General features: G+C 38.7%; 1 protein-coding gene across 1 annotated transcript in view; it reads left to right on the top strand.

Moving 5' to 3' along the window:
* IMPG2 (interphotoreceptor matrix proteoglycan 2) overlaps positions 1 to 21,991 on the top strand; it is an 80,052-nt gene that overhangs the window by 39,597 nt on the left and 18,464 nt on the right. The window contains exons 9-10 of the mRNA XM_032852063.1: positions 3,275 to 3,519; positions 7,814 to 7,899. Coding sequence (XP_032707954.1) covers positions 3,275 to 3,519; positions 7,814 to 7,899 — 331 coding nt within the window. The remainder of the gene's footprint in view (positions 1 to 3,274; positions 3,520 to 7,813; positions 7,900 to 21,991) is intronic.

The following is a 21,991-nucleotide window of genomic DNA, read 5'->3' as shown; positions in this document are numbered from 1 at the left end:
AGGTCATGATCTCAGGGTCCTGGGATCCAGCCCCTCATCAGGCTCCCTACTTAGCAGGCACTCTGTTTCTCCCTCTCTCTCCCCCTCCTTCTGCTTGTTCTCTCTCCCTCTCTCAAATAAATAAATAACATCTTTAAAAAAATGATTACTCAGAAGTCACAAATGTATGAGGATAATGCATGCTCTTTAGGATGAAAACTTTAGAGACTTTGGTATTTAGAGACAAAATTTTTCAGATTAAGTAGGGAGTATCATACTGTCATTTAAGTGGCACAAATTTAGTTGCCTTATCTGCCTGCATTAGTGAATAAAATTGGCCATTTATTCTTTTATTATTTTCAAAAGTATTAATTGAACTACTATGAGCCAAGCATTGTGCTGGAGGCTTGGGACACATTCTGTGTGGCAAGTTCTGACCAGTAGGTGTCTCTCTTACTGTTTTATTCTACCTCGGGGCTATCATTTGGTTATTTTAGCATATTTTTCTGAATTTATAGCTTTACAAAAGAAGATCAGGAATTACCCATGAATCAATATATTCTGACATGAAAAATTAAGAGACTGAAAGAAGTTCTAGACAACAAGCTGATGTCTTACCACTTTGTAGAGCATTAGGATGTCAAAATACTCAGTTACTAATTTCAAGCCCCCTAAACCACCCCATTAGAAGCAGTAGCTTATCAGATCTGGGAGGAAAACCTTATGGAAGTTACTCAGATTAGGCCAAAAACATCAAAGAGGCCTGGCTACTTGTATGGCTGGTGAGGGATGTCACTTTCATGGTGTCCTCTATAGTTCAGGGTATGAATCTGCAGGAAGCAGGCTCAGGACAGGTCCTGTACTCTCAGGAAGGGCAGGTCTCTTAAGACCAATTCATGCTTACGAAATCATAAGGTATGATGCATTGTCTAGGACGCCAATTGATTTATTTAAAACAAGAGATCTGCCAACTGACCAATTATTGCATTGTCTGGCTTATGCATTCTTTCCCTACAGGAAATTCTGTAGGCACTTTGCAAAAGTTTCCTTTGCAAGCTTGAAATAAGAGAAAAGAAGTTGGGTGATTTTTTTTTTTTTTTAAAGATTTTATTTACCCATTTTTGAGAGAGAAGCAGGCTTCTCACTGAGCAGAGGCTCCATTCCAGGACCCTAGGATTACGACCTGAGCCAAAGGCCGACCTTTAGCTGCTTAACTAACTAAGTCACCCAGGTGCCTGGAAGTTGGGTGATTTTAATGGCCAGCATCATCAAGCTGTGCTAGCTTGTTGTGGCATATCCAATCTAGGGATCTCTTTTTACAAGGAACCCACAATACGTTGGTCTGAAGATTTCTACTAAATAGTGAAATAAATTAATTGACTAATCCTTTTTCCTAGACTCCATGAGATCATTCTTATTATGTTGATACTTTTTGTTCAGATTTTTGAATACCTTAATTAGATTGTAGTTTTCTTTTTATATTCAGACGAGGTTAGATTTCTATTTATTTAGTAGGTACTGGGGGCCCCTTAGTGCCAGGTCCCGTGCTGAACACTGGGGATGGAAATTCAAGGAGAGACTGAAAGGCAGTCACTTTAAACAAAATCTTTTTACAAAAATCACAAAAGCTGTATATTCTTTGATTATATATAATGATGTATAAGTAAGTTAAAAGGGAGAAGTACTTAAATTATTTGTATGCTTTGATTTGGGAGTCATTTTACTCCTACAGAATCTCTGAAGGAGGCAAATTGTTTCCATTGCCTGTCTTTCTTGAGTGTTTATCTTTGGGAAAGTAGTGTTCTTCTGTCTTCCAGAAGTATCTTGGTGTGACTTGCTGGGTCCTGCTTCTGATGGCTGTGTCTCATCACAGACTGGTGGGAAGCCAGAGTGATGACTAGAGCAAAGCTGTCCTCACAATGAATTTTTTGGATAATAGTTTAAATAAACCTGCTGAGAGTATAGCATAGTAGTTCAGAATTTAGGTGCTGGAGTCAGGGTGTCTGTGTTTAAATCTGGACTCTACCACTTACATGTTTTAAAATTTTAGGCAAGTCTTCTAACTTCTTTAAAGCTCAGTTTCTTTAATAATAATCTGAAGATAATAAAACCTTCACAGGGTTATTATGAAGATTAAATGAGATAAAGCATATGAAATACCTGTCACATGGTAAGCACTCTTAAAATGTTAGCTTTTAGTTGTTAGAGAAATCTGAGAGTCTAGAAGGAGTATTTTTATTGGCTTAAAAATTTCATAGTCTAGTGTTATTTCTCCAAAACGATTATTTAAGAAAATATCAAATGGCATGTCAACTACGATTTATGTATTTTTACTCTACCCTTTATTCTAAGAAGTCTCTTTGTTTGCTTATGGAAAGGTAAATAGTAAAAAAGCCCAGTCTCAGACAGTTGTTAGCTCACTAAGGTTTTATTCAGCTCATTAGTGAAGGAGCCAGTGGAAAAATGAAAGCTAGTTAGTAGAGCATTTGAAAAACAGAAATTTATGTAGTCAATTTGGGAAAGGTTTAGGGTAGTAAAATCATAAACTTTGGAGTCATCATTGCTACCAGGCCAGAAAAACCCCAGATAACATCTTAATAGTTTTATTACAGTTTAGTATCAAACTTTACAGGACTGTAAATTGTCTGGACTATCAAACAAAATTCCATCTCCTGAGAGACTTAGATAACTGTCATATTAGAAAACATTCTAGGATGATATTAAAAAAAAAATCACAAGTCATCAATTTGCTTTATTTCCAAGTATTTCATATTTTCCTTCCCAATAACTGTGTTTTAGTAATTTAGTAATTAAGCTTCTTCATTTCTTCAGGACCTACCTCTCATTGTGGAGTACATAATCTATACAACAACAGTAAGAAAGAGAGATGAGAGGATTACCCCTTGTTGGGTGTAGTTAGAAGGTTTTGTTTGTTTGTTTGTTTATTTGTTTGTTTTAAATCCGGGAAGAGAAATGCTAATAGGGAAAGAAGGAGGCTGGCTATTAGTGGAGAGGAGCTCTTGGCTCTGAAGGAGGAAAGAAGCAGGGAGAATGGTGGGGAAGAATGTGTTTACATATAATGCAAGGTCGAGAGCTATGAGCCTCTGTTCTCTAGGAAGCAGGAAGGAATGGCAAAAGGTTGTCCAGAGTCTGCAGAGAATGGCGGTGGAATCCATGCTTTTTGAGACCCCCCCCAACCCCCCATCAGGTGTAGTGTTTGTACTCCATGGGTTCAAAGCTCCTTTCTTTGCGCTTCCTTAGCAGGGCCTAATCTGTCCTCTCTTTCCATCCATAGTGGTATAGATGTTCATTATGCAGTTACCTTCAATGGTGAGGCCATCAGCAATACCACCTGGGACCTGATTAGCCTTCATTCCAACAAGGTGGAAAACCATGGTCTTGTGGAACTGGATGATAAACCCACTGCTGTTTATGCAATTAGTAACTTCAGAGATTATATTGCTGAGACCCTTCATCAGAATTTTTTGTTGGGGAACTCCTCTTTGAATCCAGATCCTGACTCCCTTCAGCTTATCAATGGTGAGTTGATATGCATCATGAAGTCCTTGTACAGCTTTAGTTTCCTTTCCAGTATACTCTGGTGAAAACCAATTTCCTTAAATATCTGTGGTTCTGATCATTCTCTAGATGGAATGAGAAAGGAGCCGTCCTGACGTGAATGGAGCTTTAGCCATGCAGGTATTTGGGATAGATCAATCAGGAGCTCTTAGGAGTATTGGTAGACAAAAGGCCACAAACAGTGGGGAAAGTAGAGAACTGCATGATATTTTAGAAATAGTTTAGGAAAATGGGAGCAGCATATAAGAAAAAGAGAAGTAGAACCGGCAAGCATGAATTGGAATAGGTTATAGTGCTGCTGGGGCAACCAACACAGTAATTCTCCACAGGCAAATTGACTGGTGTTAAGACTTAAAAACCAGAGAGCAGGAGACAAAAGAGCAGCTCAGAAAAGTTCAGGGAAGATCTTGGTCAAAGAAGAACTGATACTGGTTGATAGGCAGAATCCCGGAGAATTCAGTCCCAAGTTTGAACTTGGATAGCTGGAAAGATCCAGTTATGATCTGAAATCAAGTGTTCATCAAGGAGGGTTTGAGTACTTGGGATTTAGAGGCTAAAGAGGGATCTAGTTAATCTCAGACTAAAGTTTACTAGGAATCTGGTTACTGGGGTGCCTGGGTGGCTCAGTGGGTTAAGCCTCTGCCTTTGGCTCAGGTCATGATCTCAGGGTGCTGGGTTCAAGCCCTGTCTCTGGCTCTCTGCTCAGCAGGGAGCCTGTTTCCCCCCTCTCTCTGCCTGCCTCTCTGTCTGCATGTGGTCTCTCTCTCTGTGTCAAATAAATAAATAAAATCTTAAAAAAAAGAAAAAAGTCTGGTTACTAGTGTTGCAACAGTTTAACTCATCAGGGACATGATGTTCTATTAAATTACCTACTCCTTCATGTTTATGTCTTTATGACATCTTCTTTCATGGGTCCTTTAGCCTTTAAGATGTCCATGGAGTATATTTTACTGAAATGATGGCATGCGAAACGTAGCAGCTACCAAACAGGAAAACCCATGAATGAGAGACAATACTAACAATGATGCATTTTGATAGTCTCTTTGATTCCCACATTTTCTTAAGAGAAAAGAATCTGTATTTTTTCAGGCAGTTATCCCCTAGGCCTGTGTGTGTGTATAAATAAACAAACACAAACACAGACGAGAGAGAAAAGAGAGAGAAAAGCTTTAATGAAATTTTACTATGTATAATTCCTCACTTCCTAAAGAAGATAATTTTTGAGGGCTTCACTAAAACTTTAAATTGCTTTTCAATTATTTTGGCTGCTAGACTGATGTTTCCTTAAAACGACAGTGTGCTGAGACAGAGCCCCAAAGTGGCCTGGACGTCATATGGGTTATATGGGACTTTGAAACGGAGAAACTCTTTATTTATTTATTTATTTATTTATTTATTTAGAGATTTATTTATTTTAAAGAGAGCATAAATTGGGGGAGGGGAGAAGGGAGAGGAGAGAGAATCTGAAGCAGACTCCCCACTGAGTATGGGGCTTTATCTTACCACCTTGAGATCACGACCTGAACAGAAACCAAGAGCCAGAAAGCTTAACCAATGGCTCCTAAAGTGGAGAAACTCTTTCTTCATAGATGATAGTGATAGTGGGCTATCAGTTCTAAAACATGAAAGAACCTTTGTATTTTGGAGCAGTGCAGGTATCCTGGGCTTATTTTCTCATATACTTCTTTCTTGTTGTTGAATCTTGTTGGATTACCTGAGCCAAATAAAATAGTGAAAGGAGAAGAGGCTTGTTATAATCTGAAATTGCTGAAGTCCTTTTGGCAAAGCTGATATAGACTAACTGGGAGCTACCTAGGGGGACAGCAAGTAGGCAGAAGGTCCTAGAAATCTGGATATTGGGATCTGAGAAAAAAATGAAGCTGGGAAGTCATGACCTGAAGGAGATGGGAACCTAAACTGAGCAGAATTTACAAACACCAAGGTTATTAACGAGGGTAGTGGAAGAAATGGCATGGAGATTAAGGTATGCAGGAGGTAAAGTGAGATTGTTTAGGAAACTAAATCCACAAACAGCTTAGGAAGGTCTTCTTTTTATGGTTGTAGAGCTAACTTCTGGAAGGTGTCCTAAAAAGGAGTTTAGCAGCTGAGAATTTCTAAGCAAATCTAACAAAAGCTTTAGGATATACAGGAGAAACTAATTCAGGTGTGTTGACCTTTCATTAGATGTATGTTTCAGTTGCACAAAAGTTTGTGTCTAAAATCTGAGTTGTCATGCCAACTCAGAATTCTGAATGGCTGTAGCTTTCTAGATAACCTGGTCATCATTTTAATCCTTGATCCATGTGCTTATTTTCTATAGAGGACAAGATAACTGAATACACAATTGAAAAAGAGTTTTGGGAAATACTTAAGTCAAATAGGGGTTTTTGCTTCTCATTGATCCCTTTAAGTCAGGCCAGTGATAACAGCTGAATAAAGAGAGATCCTGCTTTTGTTTTTAGTGCATACACCAGATCAAGTCATGGCAATCCTTTTTTTTTTTTTTTTTCCTTTAGCTTTTATAGATTCCCTTTCCCCTTCAGGCAAAATCAATTTCTTCTTTGTATCCCATACATTGTATATATGCCACTCACATCATTTTATAATTTGTATTTATCTCTCTGACATAGGGAATACTTACTTGCATAGGAGAAACTTGGCTTTATTAATGTTTATAGTCTCAACTTTATCAAAGTCTGTAGTAATTAGCAAGGATTCAGTAAGCCTTTGTTGAATTATGTTATATAATCTGCTATCTTACCTTTATTGCTCTTTAATATTGGTATAGAGCTCTGTAAACTGTCTGGTGTCCTAACCCATTTTTCAGATACTTTCTGTCAAAGAGGAAATCTTTTTTTTTTTTTTAAGATTTTATTTATTTCTTTGACAGAGAGGTAGAGAACACAAGTAAGCAGAGCAGAGGGAGAGAAAGAAGCAGCCTCTCTGTGGAGCAGGGAGCCTGATGCAGGGCTTGACCCCAGGACCCTGGGATCATGACCTGAGCCAAAGGCAGCCACTTAACCAACTGAACCACCCAGGCGCCCGAGGAAATAATTTTTTATAATTCTTAGCATCAACCAAATAAGGTGGAAGTTCAGTTTAACATCCTTATTAAAATGAAAAAAAAAAACCAACTTAAAAATATCTGCTTTACAGGAATCTTGAAAAGAGTAAACAATGCTTGAAGGAAGAAAAAGAAATAATATAGGAATGTCTTAAATGTAATAATGACAATATTTTATGCTGGAGTCTTATAAATCAGATAGATTTTGTTAATAGTAATGCCGGCAGGCCAGGTCCAAGGACCCAGAGAGGGCCCCACAGGAACAGCCAAGAGCATCCTTGGTGATATGCAGGATAGACATCAAGCACAAGCTTCAGGAAGGGAGAGAGCAGAGTTTATTGAAGATATATATAGAGAGAGCAGATACAGACACAGTATCTGGGAAACTTAGAAAAGGAGACAGTTGTGTCTTTACTTGGGGGCTGGGGTTTTTAGTGAGGATTGTAGTCTGGTGTACATGTCCTCTCAGGCATCCGGGAACCAGCTAGAACAAGGACAGTGTTCCAGGTGTCCTTCATAAGCCTCCTATTCCTAGGAGCCAGGAGGTCTTGGCATTGAGATGTTTGGTGCCTGTGGTCTGGAATATACATATGATGGCCTTGTCACATCATTCTCCCGTGGCCCTTTCTTTGATGTTATCTGTTGTGCTGGAAGACTCTAGAAAAATCTTTAACTTATCCCTTACAAGGAGGACGTACACTGTTCCATGAGGCATGTGTAAAGTGAGAGTACAGGTCCTAGTAAGAACAGAAGCAGGAAAAAGAGGAAAAAGCAGATTTTTATGGAGTCTTTCAGTTTCCCTCTCTCAATATAAGTAAAATACCTGAATAAAATAACAACACTTTATGGGGCACCTGGGTGGCTGAGTGGGTTAAGCCTCTGCCTTCGGCTCAGGTCATGATCTCAGAGTCCTGGGATTGAGCCCCACATCTGGCTCTCTGCTCAACAGGGAGCCTGCTTCCCCCTCTCTTTCTGCCTGCATCTCTGCCTACTTATGATCTCTCTCTCTCTCTATGAAATAAATAAATAAAATCTTTAAAGAAAAATTAAGAAAAAAACCACCATTTTCTAAGCAAGTCTCCCTTATCTGTTGTGCCAAAATCTAAACTATTAAAAAGGAACAACCTGGTTTTTAGTTGTCCCTGAAGCTCATATACAATATTGTCTCAACTAAAAATGTTCTTTCTTCAGTGAGAGGAGTTTTACTTCCTGAAACTGAAGACCTAGTTTGGAACACCCAAAGCTCAAGTCTTCTGTCAACCCCACCATCCATTCTGGTAAGTATGTTTCTATGTTTTATGCCTAGAATCAGGCCCTCAAACTTCTCTTCTTTATACACTCACCTGCTTACTTTGGCATCATGAATTTCCTGAGCTGTTCCTATTTCAAATATTTTCTTACATCATCCTTGGAACATTATTCACAGTTGTCAGCTCCAGAGTCCGAAGTATTGGTTCAGAAAATTTAAGCCTTCTGCTGTGATTAAATGAAGTCTGCACTGGTTAATTGCCAAGCTCTCCATGTGGTATAAACCTTACTTATGGTTTATGATTATTTGGTAATAATTAAATTATAAGTACCCACTGAGTTGTTCTCTAAAAGTTACTCAGAAGTAGTTTTTATAGCCAAGACTATAAATCGATGTACATAGGTACATAGAGTATAGATTTGCATTCTGAAGATTGTATTGAAGAAAAATGTAGACTCCAAAGCATATAGAATAGCGTGTATATGGGAGAGAGAAAGAAAAGAATAAAAATAGCAGCTAGCCAACAAATGACAGGGATTCAAAATCAGGCCTCCTTTTAATCTGTACTGAAATCATTCCCATTTGCACAGAAACATCATGGAATGAATGTTCCTTTTTGTTTTTACCACCCCGCTCTCCTGGGTGATCCTTTATCCCCTCCAAACCCCTCCACTTGCCACTTCACCCATAGAGAGGCATCTAGTACCCCTAGACCCAACCTGGTTACAAAGCATTTGTGAATCTTTTGTTACCACATAGAGTAGGGGGACTCCCTTCTACATTCCCTACTCCTATTCCCCTGAGACTTTTCTGTCTCGCAGAAGCTTTTTGAAATACTTGTTTCTTGACTTTAATCCTGCAATGAACATTTACAAAGTCGACCCCAAATTCACTTAGCCATTAATACAAGCAGCCATTTCTTATACTCCATTATAGAGCAGCTCAGTATTGAAATGTGGTGTCATTAGAAATACTCCTTTCACTGAGTTCCATATTGGAGAAAGAAGGTAGGGGGGATTGACACTAGAAATTACATTATTTGGTGTTTATTTATTCAATCACTTATTCATTCCTTCAAATATATTTATCGTGTGCTTTCACGTGCCAAATGCTGGGGAAACTAAGATGAATAAAGGTCTGGGTTTGCCCTCATGAAGTTTCCAGTCTGGTAGACAGACTTTTCCACAGGTAAGGTGATGCAGTGGTAGGAGTCCATCCTGAATGCAGTGGCAGAGGATGGTGATTCTCTGTGAACATGGCACCACTAGTCTTCAGTCCTTCTCACCCTATTCTTCTCAGGCTTCTCTAACCACAGAGTGATGTTCTAAAGATAGGAATTTCTATATGAGCCAGAGGTTGCAAGCTAGAAACCAGCCAGCTGGATCCAGCTGTAAGCTTGTACTTTGGAGCCAATTTTTTTTTTTTTTTAAGATTTAATTTATTTATTTGACAGAGAGAGAGACAGCAAGAGAAGGAGCACAAGCAGAGGGAGTGGGAGAGGAAGAAGCAGGCTTCCTGCTGCACAGGGAGCCTGATGTGGGGCTCAATCCCAGGAAGCTGGGCTCTTGACCTAAACCAAAGGCAGACACTGAATGATTGAGCCATCCAAGCACCCCATTGGGGCCAAATATTAAAAGAAGCTAACATTTAACAATTAGGATATTTTTGCAAGAAAATTAGATTTCCAACTTCTTTTGAAAACCAGGAAGATCTGGTATTCTTAGGCTTATGTACCCCTGTTGCAGAAAGTAGTTAAGGTTTGGCTGAAAGGGCCTGGCCCTTTAATGAAGATAAGCACTGACTAAATGGGCTCACGTGGTGTCTGCAATGTGGCTCCATTTGCATTAAAGCCAATCTTTCAGTTTTTTGAATAGTGGTAACTGTGGGGCGTTCAGTGACAGTTTGAGGAGACAGTGGGATTGTTAATGGATGATAATAAGACATGAAGAAAAAGAATGATTAATTAGAATTGTGTGGCTATTGGTTTTCCTTCTTTTGGGGGGGCAAACTGTTAAGATTTTGTTCTTTTATAGAAAGGAGGTTAAATTTTTTTACAGATTTGATTTTTAGAAATTGAGGTAAAAATGTTGGGATATTGAATTTGACACCTTTTGGCATCCTAACTTGGAAAATCACATGTTGCACAGTATGCTTTCTATAGCACTAGCAAGCTTTTCAATTGGCATTCACAGAAGTGAAATTGGGCCAGTATAAGTTAATATGCTACACTGAACTAAAAGAATTTTTGAGTTGAATTTGTTACTATGGGAACATCTATTCCCATAAAAATAAATGAAGTGCTATTACTGGCATATAGATATTATACCTTTCACAGTGTATGACAAGGCTTCATTGCCATGCCATTTTTTAGAGGGCACTTATTTGGAGTAGAAGGTCATCCTTATTTAAAAAGTCAAGTTGTGGTAGCTCAGTCAGTTAAGCATCTGACTTCGTTTCATCTTGGTTCACAATCTCAGGGTCCTAAGTTGGAGCCCCACCTCAGGCTCCCACTCAGGGTGGAGGAGTCTATTGAGATTCTGTCTCTCCCTCTGCCTTTGTGCCCTGTCCCCCCACTCGTGCTGTCTTTCTCTCACTAAAAAAAAAAAAAAATCAAGTTGCCTACTTTCACTTTTTATGTGGCCTATTTGTGACTTGACTTTTATTAGAGATATTCTGTATTACTTTTAATTTTTATGGAATGAAAAGGCATTTAATTTGTAGATATACTGAAATTGTGTATATTGTTTGAGAATTTCTTTTTCATTAAGGATGGAGCTGTTTTCCTAATGTGTGTCAAGTCATAAGATCTGTCTGATAAAACTCAATTTTTTCAGCCCAGGTTAAAGTGCTTAAACATTTCACTTGGCATTTTGAAAAAATTCACATGTAGAATTTGCAAGGGTATAAATATGTCTGACTCAGCTGGATGAATGTATGGTTTTAACACATCTCTAGATGTGGTTTTAGAGTGAATTCCCTGGTATGGTATGATTGTCATCATCCTAATTACTTTTTTGTGGAACAAACTTGGCATTGAGCAAATGACCTTCTTGCTTCTCCTTGAATGCATATATGGTTTTAGATACTAGAAAAAGAAATGGAAAAGGAAAAAAGTTTTCAGTCTATACAACCTCCATATTCAACATAGTAGATATTTACGTATTAGAAAATGGGCTTTCCTCTCTCTCTTTGTTCTGTTTACCTGGGTCTTACAGACCTGTGGACATAGGCTAACCTGAGTAAGAATGGACTGCCAAGGCTGTTAGTTCTAGTTTCTCCTCTGGGAATCCTTTCGCCTTCTGGTGATGTATACTTATACGTATCTCTCAATGACAGTCTGTTATAGTGGGCAAAGCACTGGGACTGAGAACTCTAGAAACTCAGGAGTGTAGTTCTGATTTTTTTCTCAATTTTCTGTGACTGTGGACATTTCACTTCCATGAGACTCAGTTTCTTATCTTCAATAGGCAAGGTTAAACTATATGATTCAAGATTCCTATTCTAAAATGTGACATGTCTGTTTTATTCACACATTTGCATACACCCACATGGTTCTGAGAGTCAGTTTCCAATATGTGAGGGGGGAGTGTTCCCACACAGCACCATGTAATTCTCCAGACACCAGCTGGGTGTTCAAGCATTCAATTCAATTCTGACAGTATCTCCCCAGAGATAGCATCAGATTCCACAGGTTAAGGGTTCAGTTCTGTAAAACTGCACCTCCCTATCCACTTCCACTTCAGACACCAGTTGTTGCAAGCCTACATTGCTACCTGTGCTTTTGACCAACCAGCTATAAATCACAGGTTCCCATGACCTCCTTCTCAAGTTTGGTTAATTTCCTAGGATGGCTCACAGAACTCAAACATTTTATTTACTAGATTATTGATTTGTTATAAAAGATAAAACTCAGAACAGCCTGATAGAAGAGATGCATAGGACAAGGTAGGTGGTAAGGGGTGCAGAGCTTGTAAGCTCTCACCAGGTATGCTGCTCTCCTCTTATCTCCAGGTGTTCACTAAGCCACACTCTTTGGACTCTATCCTTGGATTTTTATGGAGGCTTCATTAGATAGGTATGATCAATTAAATCATCAGCCATTGGTAACTGATTCAACCTCTAGGCCCTCTCGCCTCCATGGAGGTCACAGGGTGGGACTGGAAATTCCAACCCCTTAATCACATGGTTGGCTTCATTGGCAACAAGTACCCATCCATAGGTGCCCTCTAAAAGTTACTCCATTAACATAACAAAAGACACTTTAATAACTCTCAACACTTAGGCAATTCCAAGGGTTTTGGGATCTGTGAGCCAGGAATTATAGACACTAAAACCAGATATATATATATATATAGATATATATATATATATATATATATCTATATATATATAAAAATTACAATATCATACCTCTTTTCCTAACATAAGATTTATAAACCAAAGGAAGGCCTTTTAAGAACCTGAGCTTTTGGCAAGACAAAAGCTGGTAATTTTTCTTAATTTGTTTTCCTTTCACACTCTGGACTTGAATTTGTTGACTTTTCATTTATCTGGAATTAAACTCTTGCTCTTTCCATCGGGACCATTCCTTTTTTCCTTCCCAAGTTTACTGTGATATAGTTGACATATAATATTATATAAGTTCAAGGTGTACATGATGATTCGATACACTTATTGGGAAATGATTACCATGGTAGGGTTAGTTAACACTTCCATCACCTCACATAATTACCTTTTTTTTTTTTTTGTGGTGAAAATATTTACGAGCTCTCTTAGCAATTTTCAAGTATGTAATACAGCATTGTTAATTATAGTCACCATGTTTAACATTAGATTTCCAGAACTTATTCATCTTATAACTGGATGTTGTACCCTTGGACCCACTTCTCCTCATTTCCCCACCCCCCCCACCCATGGAAATCATTATTCTTGTCTCTATTTATGAGAGTTCAGCTTTTTTAGATTCCACATATAAGTCACATCAGGCAGTATTTGTCTTTCTCTGTCTAGTTCATATCACTTAGCATAATATCCTTAAGATCCATCCATGTTGTCACAAACAGCAGGATTTCCTTCTTCCTCATGGATGAAAAGTATTCCATTGTGTGTGTGTGTGTGTGTGTGTGTGTGTGTGTGTGTGTGTACACCGCATCTTTTATTATCCATTCATCCTCTGATAGACACTTAGGTTGTTTCCATATCTTGGCTACTGTGAATAATGTTGGAGTGAACAAAGGGGTGTTGGTATCTCTTTGATATACTGATTTCATTTCCTTTGTGTATGTACCCAGAAATGGGATTACTCTATTATATGGTGGTTTTATTTTTAATTTTTTGAGGAAACTCTATATTGTTTACTGTAATGGCTATACTAGTTTATATTCCCACCAATATGAACAGGGTTCACTTTTCCCCATATCATTGCCACACCTATTATCTCTTGTCTTCTTGATATTAGCAATTTTGACAGGTATGAGGTAATGTCTCATTGTGGTTTTGATTTGCATTTCCCTGACGATTAACATCTTTGAACATCTTTTTATATACTTAGGGCCATTTGTAAGTCTTTTTGGAAAAATATCTATTCAAATCCTCTGCTCATTTTTATTTTTTTTATTTTTATTTTTTAAATCAAATTAAATATTTTTCCAGTGTTCCAAGATTCATTGTTTATGCACCACACCCAGTGCTCCATGCAATACATGCACTCCCCAATACCCACCACCAGGCTCACCCAACCCCCTACCCTCCTCCCCTCCAAAACCTGCAGTTTGTTTCTCAGAGTCCACAGTCTCTCATGGTTCATCTCCCCCTCCGATTTCCCCCAACTCACTTCTCCTCTCCAACTCCCAATGTCCTCCATGTTATTCTTCATGCTCCACAAGTAAGTGAAACCATGTGATAATTGACTTTCTCTGCTTGACTTATTTCACTCAGCATAATCTCCTCCAGTCCCATCCATGTTGATACAAAGTTAGGTATTCATCCTTTCTGCTGGAGGCATAATACTCTATTGAATATATGGATCATATCTTCTTTATTCATTCATCTGTTGAAGGGCATCTTGGCTCTTTCCACAGTTTGGCGACCATGGCCATTGCTGCTATGAACATAGGGGTACAGATGGCCCTACTTTTCACTACATCTGTATCTTTGGGGTAAATACCCAAATAGTGCAGTTTGAGGGTCATAGGGTAGCGCTATTTTTAAATTTAAGGATTCTCCGCACTGTTTTCCAAAGCGGCTGCACCAACTTGCATTCCCACCAACAGTGTAAGAGGGTTCCTCTCTGTCTACATCCTCTCCAACACATGTTATTTCCTGTCCTGTTAATTTTGGCCATTCTAACTGATGTAAGGTGGTATCCCAATGTGGTTTTGATTTGAATCTCCCTGATGGCTAATAATGATGAAAATTTTTTCAAGTGTCTGTTAGCCATTTGTATGTCTTCTTTGGAGAAGTGTCTGTTCATGTCTTCTGACCATTTTTTTGATGTGATTATCTGTTTTGTGTGGGTTGAGTTTGAGGAGTTCTGTATAGATCTTGGATATCAGCCCTTTGTCTGTAGTGTCATTTGTGAATATCTTCTCCCATTCTCTGGGTTGCCTCTTTGTCTGTTGACTATTTCCTTTGCTTTGCAGAAGCTTTTGAACTTGATGAAGTCCCAAAAGTTCACTTTCGCTTTTGTTTCCTTTGCCTTTGGAGACATATCTTGAAAGAAGATGCAAGGGCCGATGTCGAAAAGATTACTGCCTATGTTCCCTTCTAGGATTTTGATAGATTCCTGCCTCACGTTGAGGTCTTTTTTCCATTTCAAGTTTATCTTTGCATATGGTATAAGAGAATGGTCAAATTTCATTCTTCTATACATAACTGTCAAATTTTCCCAGCACCATTTGTTGAAGAGACTGTCTTTTTACCATTGGATATTTTTACCCATTCCGTTGAAGATTAGTTGATCATAGAGTTGTGGGTCCATAACTAGTCTCTCTACTACTGGTCTGTGTGTCTGTTTTTGTGCCAGTACCATGATCTCTTGGTGATCATAGCTTTGTAGTAAAGCTTGAAATTAGGCAATGTGATACCCCCAGTTTTGTTTTTCTTTTTCAACATTTCCTTAGCAATTCAGGGTCTCTTCTGTTTCCATACAGATTTTTGGATTGTTTGTTCCAGCTGTTTGAAAAATGCCAGTGGAATTTTGATCAGGATGGCATTGAAAGTATAAATTGCTCTAGGTTGTATAGACATTTTAACAATGTTTATTCTTCCAATCCATGAGCATGGAATGCTTTTCCATCTTTTTGTGTCTTCTTCAATTTCTTTCATGAGTGTTTTGTAGTTTCTTGAGTATAGATCCTTTACCTCTTTGGTTAGGTTTATTCCCAGGTATCTTATGGTTCTTGGTGCTATAGTAAATCGAATCAATTCTCTAATTTCACTTTCCATATTTTCATTGTTAGTGTATAAGAGAGCAACGGATTTCTGTGCATTGATTTTGTATCCTGCCACATTACTGAATTGCTGAATGAGTTCTAGTAGTTTGGGTATGGAGTCTTTTGGGTTTTCCATATAAAGTATCATGTCATCTTCGAAGAGAGAGAGTTTGACTTCTTTGCCAATTGAATACCGTTTATTTCTTTCTCTTGTCTGATTGCTGTTGCTAGGACTTCTAGTACTATGTTGAACAAGAGTGGTGAGAGTGGGCATCCCTGTCGTGTTCCTGATCCCAAAGGGAAGGCTGTCAGCTTTTCTCCACTGAGAATGATATTCACTGTGGGTTTTTCATAAATGGATTTTATGAAGTTGAGGAATGTTCCCTCTATCCCTATAGTTTGAAGCATTTTAATTGGGAACAGATACTGTTTATCTTGTCAAATGCTTTTTCTGCATCAGTTGAGAGGACCATGTGGTTCTTTTCTCTTCTCTTATTGATTCATTCTATCACATTGGTTGATTTGCAAATGTTGAACCACCCTTGCATCCCAGGGGTAAATTCCACCTGGTCATGGTGGATAATCTTTTCAATGTACTGTTGAATCCTATTAGTTAGTATCTTGTTGAGAATCTTGGCATCCATATTCATCAGGAATATTGGTCTGAAATTCTCCTTTTTGGTGGGGTCTTTGCCTGGTTTGTGGATCAGGATAATGCTGGCTTCATAGAAAGAGTCTAGAAGTTTTCCTTCTATTTCTATTTTTTGAAATAGCTTCAGGAGAATAGGTATTATTTCTTCTTTGAATGTTTGGTATAATTCCCCAGGGAATCTGTCAGGTCCTGGGCTCTTGTTTTTTTGGGGGAGATTTTTGATCACTGCTTCAGTCTTTTTACTAGATATTGGCCTATTCATGTTGTCAATTTCTTCCTGATTCAGTTTTGGAAGCTTAACTTATTGACATATAGCTGTTAATAATAATTTCTGGTGATTGTTTCTGTTTCCTTGGTGTTCTTCATGATCTCCCCCTTTCATTCATAATTTTATTAATTTGGGTCCTCTCTTTTCTTTTGGATTAGTTTGGCCACTGGCTTATCAATTTTTCTGATTCTTTCAAAAAACCACCTTCCGGTTTCATTGATGTGTTCTATTGTATCTCTAGTTTCTATCTCATTGATCTCTGCTCTAATCTTGATTATTTCCCTTCTTGTGCATGGGATTGGCTTAATTTGTTATTGATTTTCCAGTTCTTTAAGGTGTAAAGAGAGCTGGTGTATTCTGGATTTTTCAGTTTTTTTTTGAGTGAGGCTTGAATGGCTATGTACTTTCCCCCTTAGGACTGCCTTTGCCGTATCCTATAGGTTTTGGACCAATGTGTCTTCATTCTCTTTGGTTTCAATGAATTGTTTAAGTTCTTCTTTGATTTCCTGGTTGATCCAAACATTCTTAAGCAGTGTGGTCTTTAGCTTAAGGAATCTCCAAACACTCTTACAAGTGTTTGAATTCCTTCCAAACTTTTTCTTGTGGTTTAGCTCCAGTTTCAAAGCATGTTGGTCTGAGAATATGCAGGGAATAATCTCAATCTTTTGGTATCGTTGAGCCCTGTTTGTGACCCAGTATATGGTCTATTCTGGAGAAAGCTCCACATGTGCTTGAGAATAATGAGTGTTTTGTTGTTTTAGGGTGGAATGTTCTATATATATCTATTAGGTCCATCTGGTCCAATGTGTCATTCGAAGCTCTTGTTTCTTTATGGATTTTCTGCTTGGATGATCTGTCTGTTACTAAGAGTGGCATGTTAAGATCCCCTACTATTAATGTATTCATATCAATATGACTCTTTATTTTGATTAACAGTTGGCTTATGTAGTTGGCTGCTCCCATGTTGGGGGCATAAATATTTACAATTGTTAGATCTTCTTGGTGGATAGACCCCTTAAGAATGAGTGGTGTCCTTCTGTATCTCTGACTACAGTCTTTAGTTTAAAATCTGATCTATCTGATATGAGAATCACTACCCCAGCTTTCTTTTGAGGCCCATTGGCAGGAAGGATGGTTCTCCATCCCTTCACTTTCAGTCTGGATGTATCTTTAGGCTCCAAATGGGTCTTTCATAGACAGCATATGGACGGGTCCTGTCATTTTATCCAGTCTGCAGCCCTGTGCCATTTTATGGGAGCATTTAGGACATTCACATTGAGAGTGATTATTGAAAGATATGTTTTTTATTGACATCATGTTGCCTGTGAAGTCCCTGTTTCTATAGATTTTCTCTGTAAATTTCTGTTCTATGTCACTCTTGGGTTCTTTCTTCTTTTATAGAAGACCCCTTAATATTTCTTGTCATGCCAGCTTGGTGGTCACATACTCTTTTAAACCTTGTTGGTCTTGGAAGATCTTTATCTCTCCATCCATTTTGAATGTCAACCTTACTGGATAAAGTATTCTTGGCTGCATATTATTCTCATTCAGTGCCCTGAATATGTCTTGCCAGGTTTCTGTGGACAAGTCTGACATTATTCTGATGGACCTTTCTCTGTACATAAGGAAACTCTTCCCCCAGCTGCCCTCAGAACCTCCTGTCTAAAATTATGATTCATCAGCTTCACAATTAAGTGCCTCGAGGTCTTTCTAGACTCGTTGATCTGGGGAAGGGGGGTGTTCTTTTCACCTCTAGGACATGAATAATGGTTCCATTCCCCAGATTGGGAAAATTTTCATTCAGAATTTGTTCAACTATATCTTCTAGTCTACTGTCTTCTTCCACCCCCTCAGGGATCTCAATAATTCTGATGTTGGAATATTTCATGGCATCATTTATTTCCCTAATTCTGTTTTCATGGCTTCTAAGCTGTTTGTTCTGTGCCTCCTGATCCTTTTTCTCTATCATTTTGTCCTCTAGATCACTAATTCTATCTTCCGCCTCTGTTACCCTAGCTGTTAGAGTAGTTAGATCAGATTCAGTCTCATTGATAGCTTTTTAACTTCCGCCCTGGTGGCTCTCACTTCTGCCCTTAGAGATTCTATGTTGTCACTAATGGTTTTCTCTAACCTAGCCATTGCCTGGATAACTGTTACCCTAAATTCCCTTTCTGACATACTGTTTATGTCTATATCCAATAGTTCTGATGGAGAGGGCACAGTCTCTGAGTTTTTATTCTTTTGGGTGTTCCTCCTCCTAGTCATTTTGGTGAGAGATGGTTGAGGGGATTTATTGCTGAATATATCAACCATGATCCAGGGAAGGTTCATCCTGGAACACTTCAGAGCAATTGGAAGTCACCACCAAAAAGAAAGAAAAAAGAAAAAAAACAAAGAGAAAAAGACAGAAAGAAAAACAAAACAAAACAAAACCCAGGCAGAATGAGCCCCAAAAGTAAGATTTATAAGGTATATAAACAAAAAGAGACAAACAAAAAGACTGACAAAAGTAATTGACAAGAAAGCAAAAAAGAAAAGAACCCAGTCAAAATGAATCCCAAGAATAAGATTTATATAATACCAGAACAAAAACAAATACACAGAAACACTGACAGAAGAAAAAGATGGGAGGGGGGATATAAATCCTAGATGTGGGCAAGGAAGTTTATTTTGGTTTTCCTGGATGTATCTTGTTATCTTTGTTAAAGGACTCAACTTTCCAGAGATAAAGGGAGATTAAAACTAGTTTGTATATAGGCGTAGTATTGAATAGGGAAAAAGGATTACCCTGAAGCATGTGTATATATATATATATATGTATGTATTTTTTTAAAAAAAGAAAAGAAAAAAGAGAAGAAAAAGAAAAACACAGGTATATGTATGAGAAAAGTTCAAGTTAAGACATTATTATGGAGTAAGTTGTATTAAACCTCTAATTGTAATGGTAGTTAGGTTAAAGAAATTAAAAGAACAAGAATCGTGTGAATGAATTAAAAAAAAAGCTATATCTCTGAAATATACAGGTTTTAGGGCAATATTGGGAGCTTAATATATTGTTTTCTCCTGATATTGGGGTTTTATAGTTTTATGGGGACCCTGTGATGGTTGTCCTCTCATTCTTTTGGCTGGCTTTCTGGGGGGTTTTCAGGCAGTCTTGCTTGGTTTTTCAGGCAATCTTGCTTGGGTTGAGTTCTCCTGCTTCCTATCAATGGGCTGGGCTCTGTTGAGACTGGTTTTTCAGGCTCTTGTTCTCTGGAGTTTTTGTTTTTGTTTTTGATGGCTTTTTGTGGCTTTTAGAAGGTTTAGTGGAAAGCAGACTGCACCCAGACCTCCATCTCAGAGAGAAGCCTCAGCCTGCTTCCCTCTGGGTGGTCCAGAACACACAGACTCCCTCTCCACAAACCCCGCTGAATCACGCAACCTCCCACAGGCTGTGCGTGTCCCCAGCCACTGTCTCAGAGGTCACCTGAAGGGCCCACTTGTCTCTGCACCTCCGTGTCAATACCGTGCCAATACCGTGAACGATATTGATCTAGGGAGTCCACTTCCGGTGGTGCCTTTGCCGGGACTGCTGTCTGGGAACCAGGCCCATGTTGCTGGTGCGCTCAGTGGCACAGTGGCTGCTGCTGCTGAGGAATCCAGCTAGAGATTGGGCTGAGAACCTTCAGGCACTGGCTGGGAGCGTCCAGACCCTTGGCTGGTCCAAGAGACTGCTGGCTAGCGCCCATGCAGAACTTTTTCAGGCATGGGTGGGGAGTAACTGGTGAGACCCCGGTCCTGCAGTACATGCAGAGTGCAAAAGGCTGTGGTACTAGAGAGCACCCACCAGACTCCCTCACTACTGGTGGGAGTGTGCCCAGCCTAGTGGTGTTGCAAGCTTCTCATAGCCGGGGGCTCCAGGACCAGGAACTGGAGGCTCTGCTGCACTCTCTTTGGCACAGGTGGTTGCTGTCGGTGGCTGTCCTGGGTCCGTGGGCTTAGGCCCATGCCGTGACCACTGGATTCCACCAGTTGCCCCTTAAGATCTTTTGCTCTTTTTGAGTGCTTTTAACCGGACTCCAAGTTAATGCTGGTTCCCGATCACAGGGCACTTTCTTATTGGGGTATTACTTTCCAATGGGTTGCTTCTGGCGGCTCCCTCCCTCTTCTGTTTATCCTCTGATAACAGTCCGAGAGTTCCCACTCCACTTTACGTCTCCACTGGTGCCTTTTGCCCCCATAGAGATCCAGAAGTGTATAATCCTGCATCTCAGGCTGATTTCATGGGTTTTCAGAGTGTTCTGGTAGATAATTAGCTCACTTTAGGGGAGTGAAACAGGGTCTCCTATTTCTCCACCATCTTGCCCCTCCCTCCCTCCTCTGCCCATTTTTAATCAGATTATTTGTTCTTACTATTGAGTTGTAGGAGTTCCTAATATTTTTGGGATATTAACCTCTTATCAGACATATGATTTGCCAATATTTTCTCTGATTCTGCATGTTACCTTTTCATTTTGTTGATTATTTCCTTTGCTATGCAGAAGCATTTCAGTTTGATGTAGTTCCACTTATTAATTTTTACTTGTTGCCTTTGTTTTTGATGTTATATTAAAAAATAATTTCCAAGACTAATATCAAGGAGCTTTTCCCCCTATGTTTTCTTCTATGAGTTTTACAGTTTAAGGTCTTATTTTTAAGTCTTTATTCCATTTTGAATTAATTTTTTTGAGTGGTGTAAGATAAAGGTCCACTTTCATTCTTTTGTGTTTAATTACCCAGTTTTCCCAATGCGATTTATTGAGAAGATGATCCTTTCCCCATTGGGTATTTTCTTGGCTCCTTTGTAATATTAGTTGACTGTATATGTTTGGGTTTATTTATGGACTCTAAATTCTGTCCCTTTGGTCTATATGTCTGTTTTTATGTCAATATGTCACTGTTTCAACTACTATAATCAAATTACTATATTGCTTTGTAATATAGTTGCTTCATAAAGTAGTTTAAAATCAGGAGGTGTAATTGCCTTTGGTTTTGTTCTTCTTTCTCAGGATTGCTTTGTATATTCAGGGTCTTTTGTAGTTCCTTATGAATGTTAGGATTGTTTTTTTCTCTTTCTAAAATGCCATTGGAGTTTTAATAGAGATTGCATTGAATCTGAAGATGTCTTTGGCTAGTATCAACATTTTAACAATATTAATTTTTTCAATCCATGAATACAGCATATGCTTCCATTTATGTGTGTCATCTTTAACCTTTCATCAAATTCTTACAGTTTTCACTACATAGATCTGTTACCACCTTGGTTAAATTTATTCCTAAGGTTGTTATTGTTTTAGATGCTATTATAAAATAGATTATTTTTCTTTTTCAAATAGTTGGTTGTTAATGTACAGAAGTGTAATTGGTGTCTGTACATGGATCCTGCTATATCCTGTAACTTTACTTAATTCATTGATTAGTTCTAGCAGTTTTTAAAAAATATTATTTATTTTAGAGAGAGAGCATGATTGAGGGGAAGAGCAGTGGGAGAGGGAGAGAATCTCAAGCAGACTCCCTGCTGAGTGCAGAGATCACTGTGGGGCTCGATCTCTACAGAGCCTGTTGTGGGGCTCAATCTCACAGCCCTGAGATCATGACCTGAGCTGAAATCAAGAGTCAGATGCTTAACCAACTGAGCCACCCAGGTGTTCCGATTCTAACAGTTTTTTTTTTTTTTAAAGATTTAATTTATTGATTTGACAGAGAGAGATCACAAGTAGACAGAGAGGCAGGCAGAGAGAGAGAGAGA

Source organism: Lontra canadensis, unplaced genomic scaffold, assembly GCF_010015895.1.
Source record: "Lontra canadensis isolate GAN:19392208 unplaced genomic scaffold, GSC_riverotter_1.0 scaffold6, whole genome shotgun sequence".
NCBI lineage: Eukaryota > Metazoa > Chordata > Mammalia > Carnivora > Mustelidae > Lontra > Lontra canadensis.
Note: the sequence above shows the minus strand (reverse complement) of the source record. Positions and strands in the feature narration are given on the sequence as shown.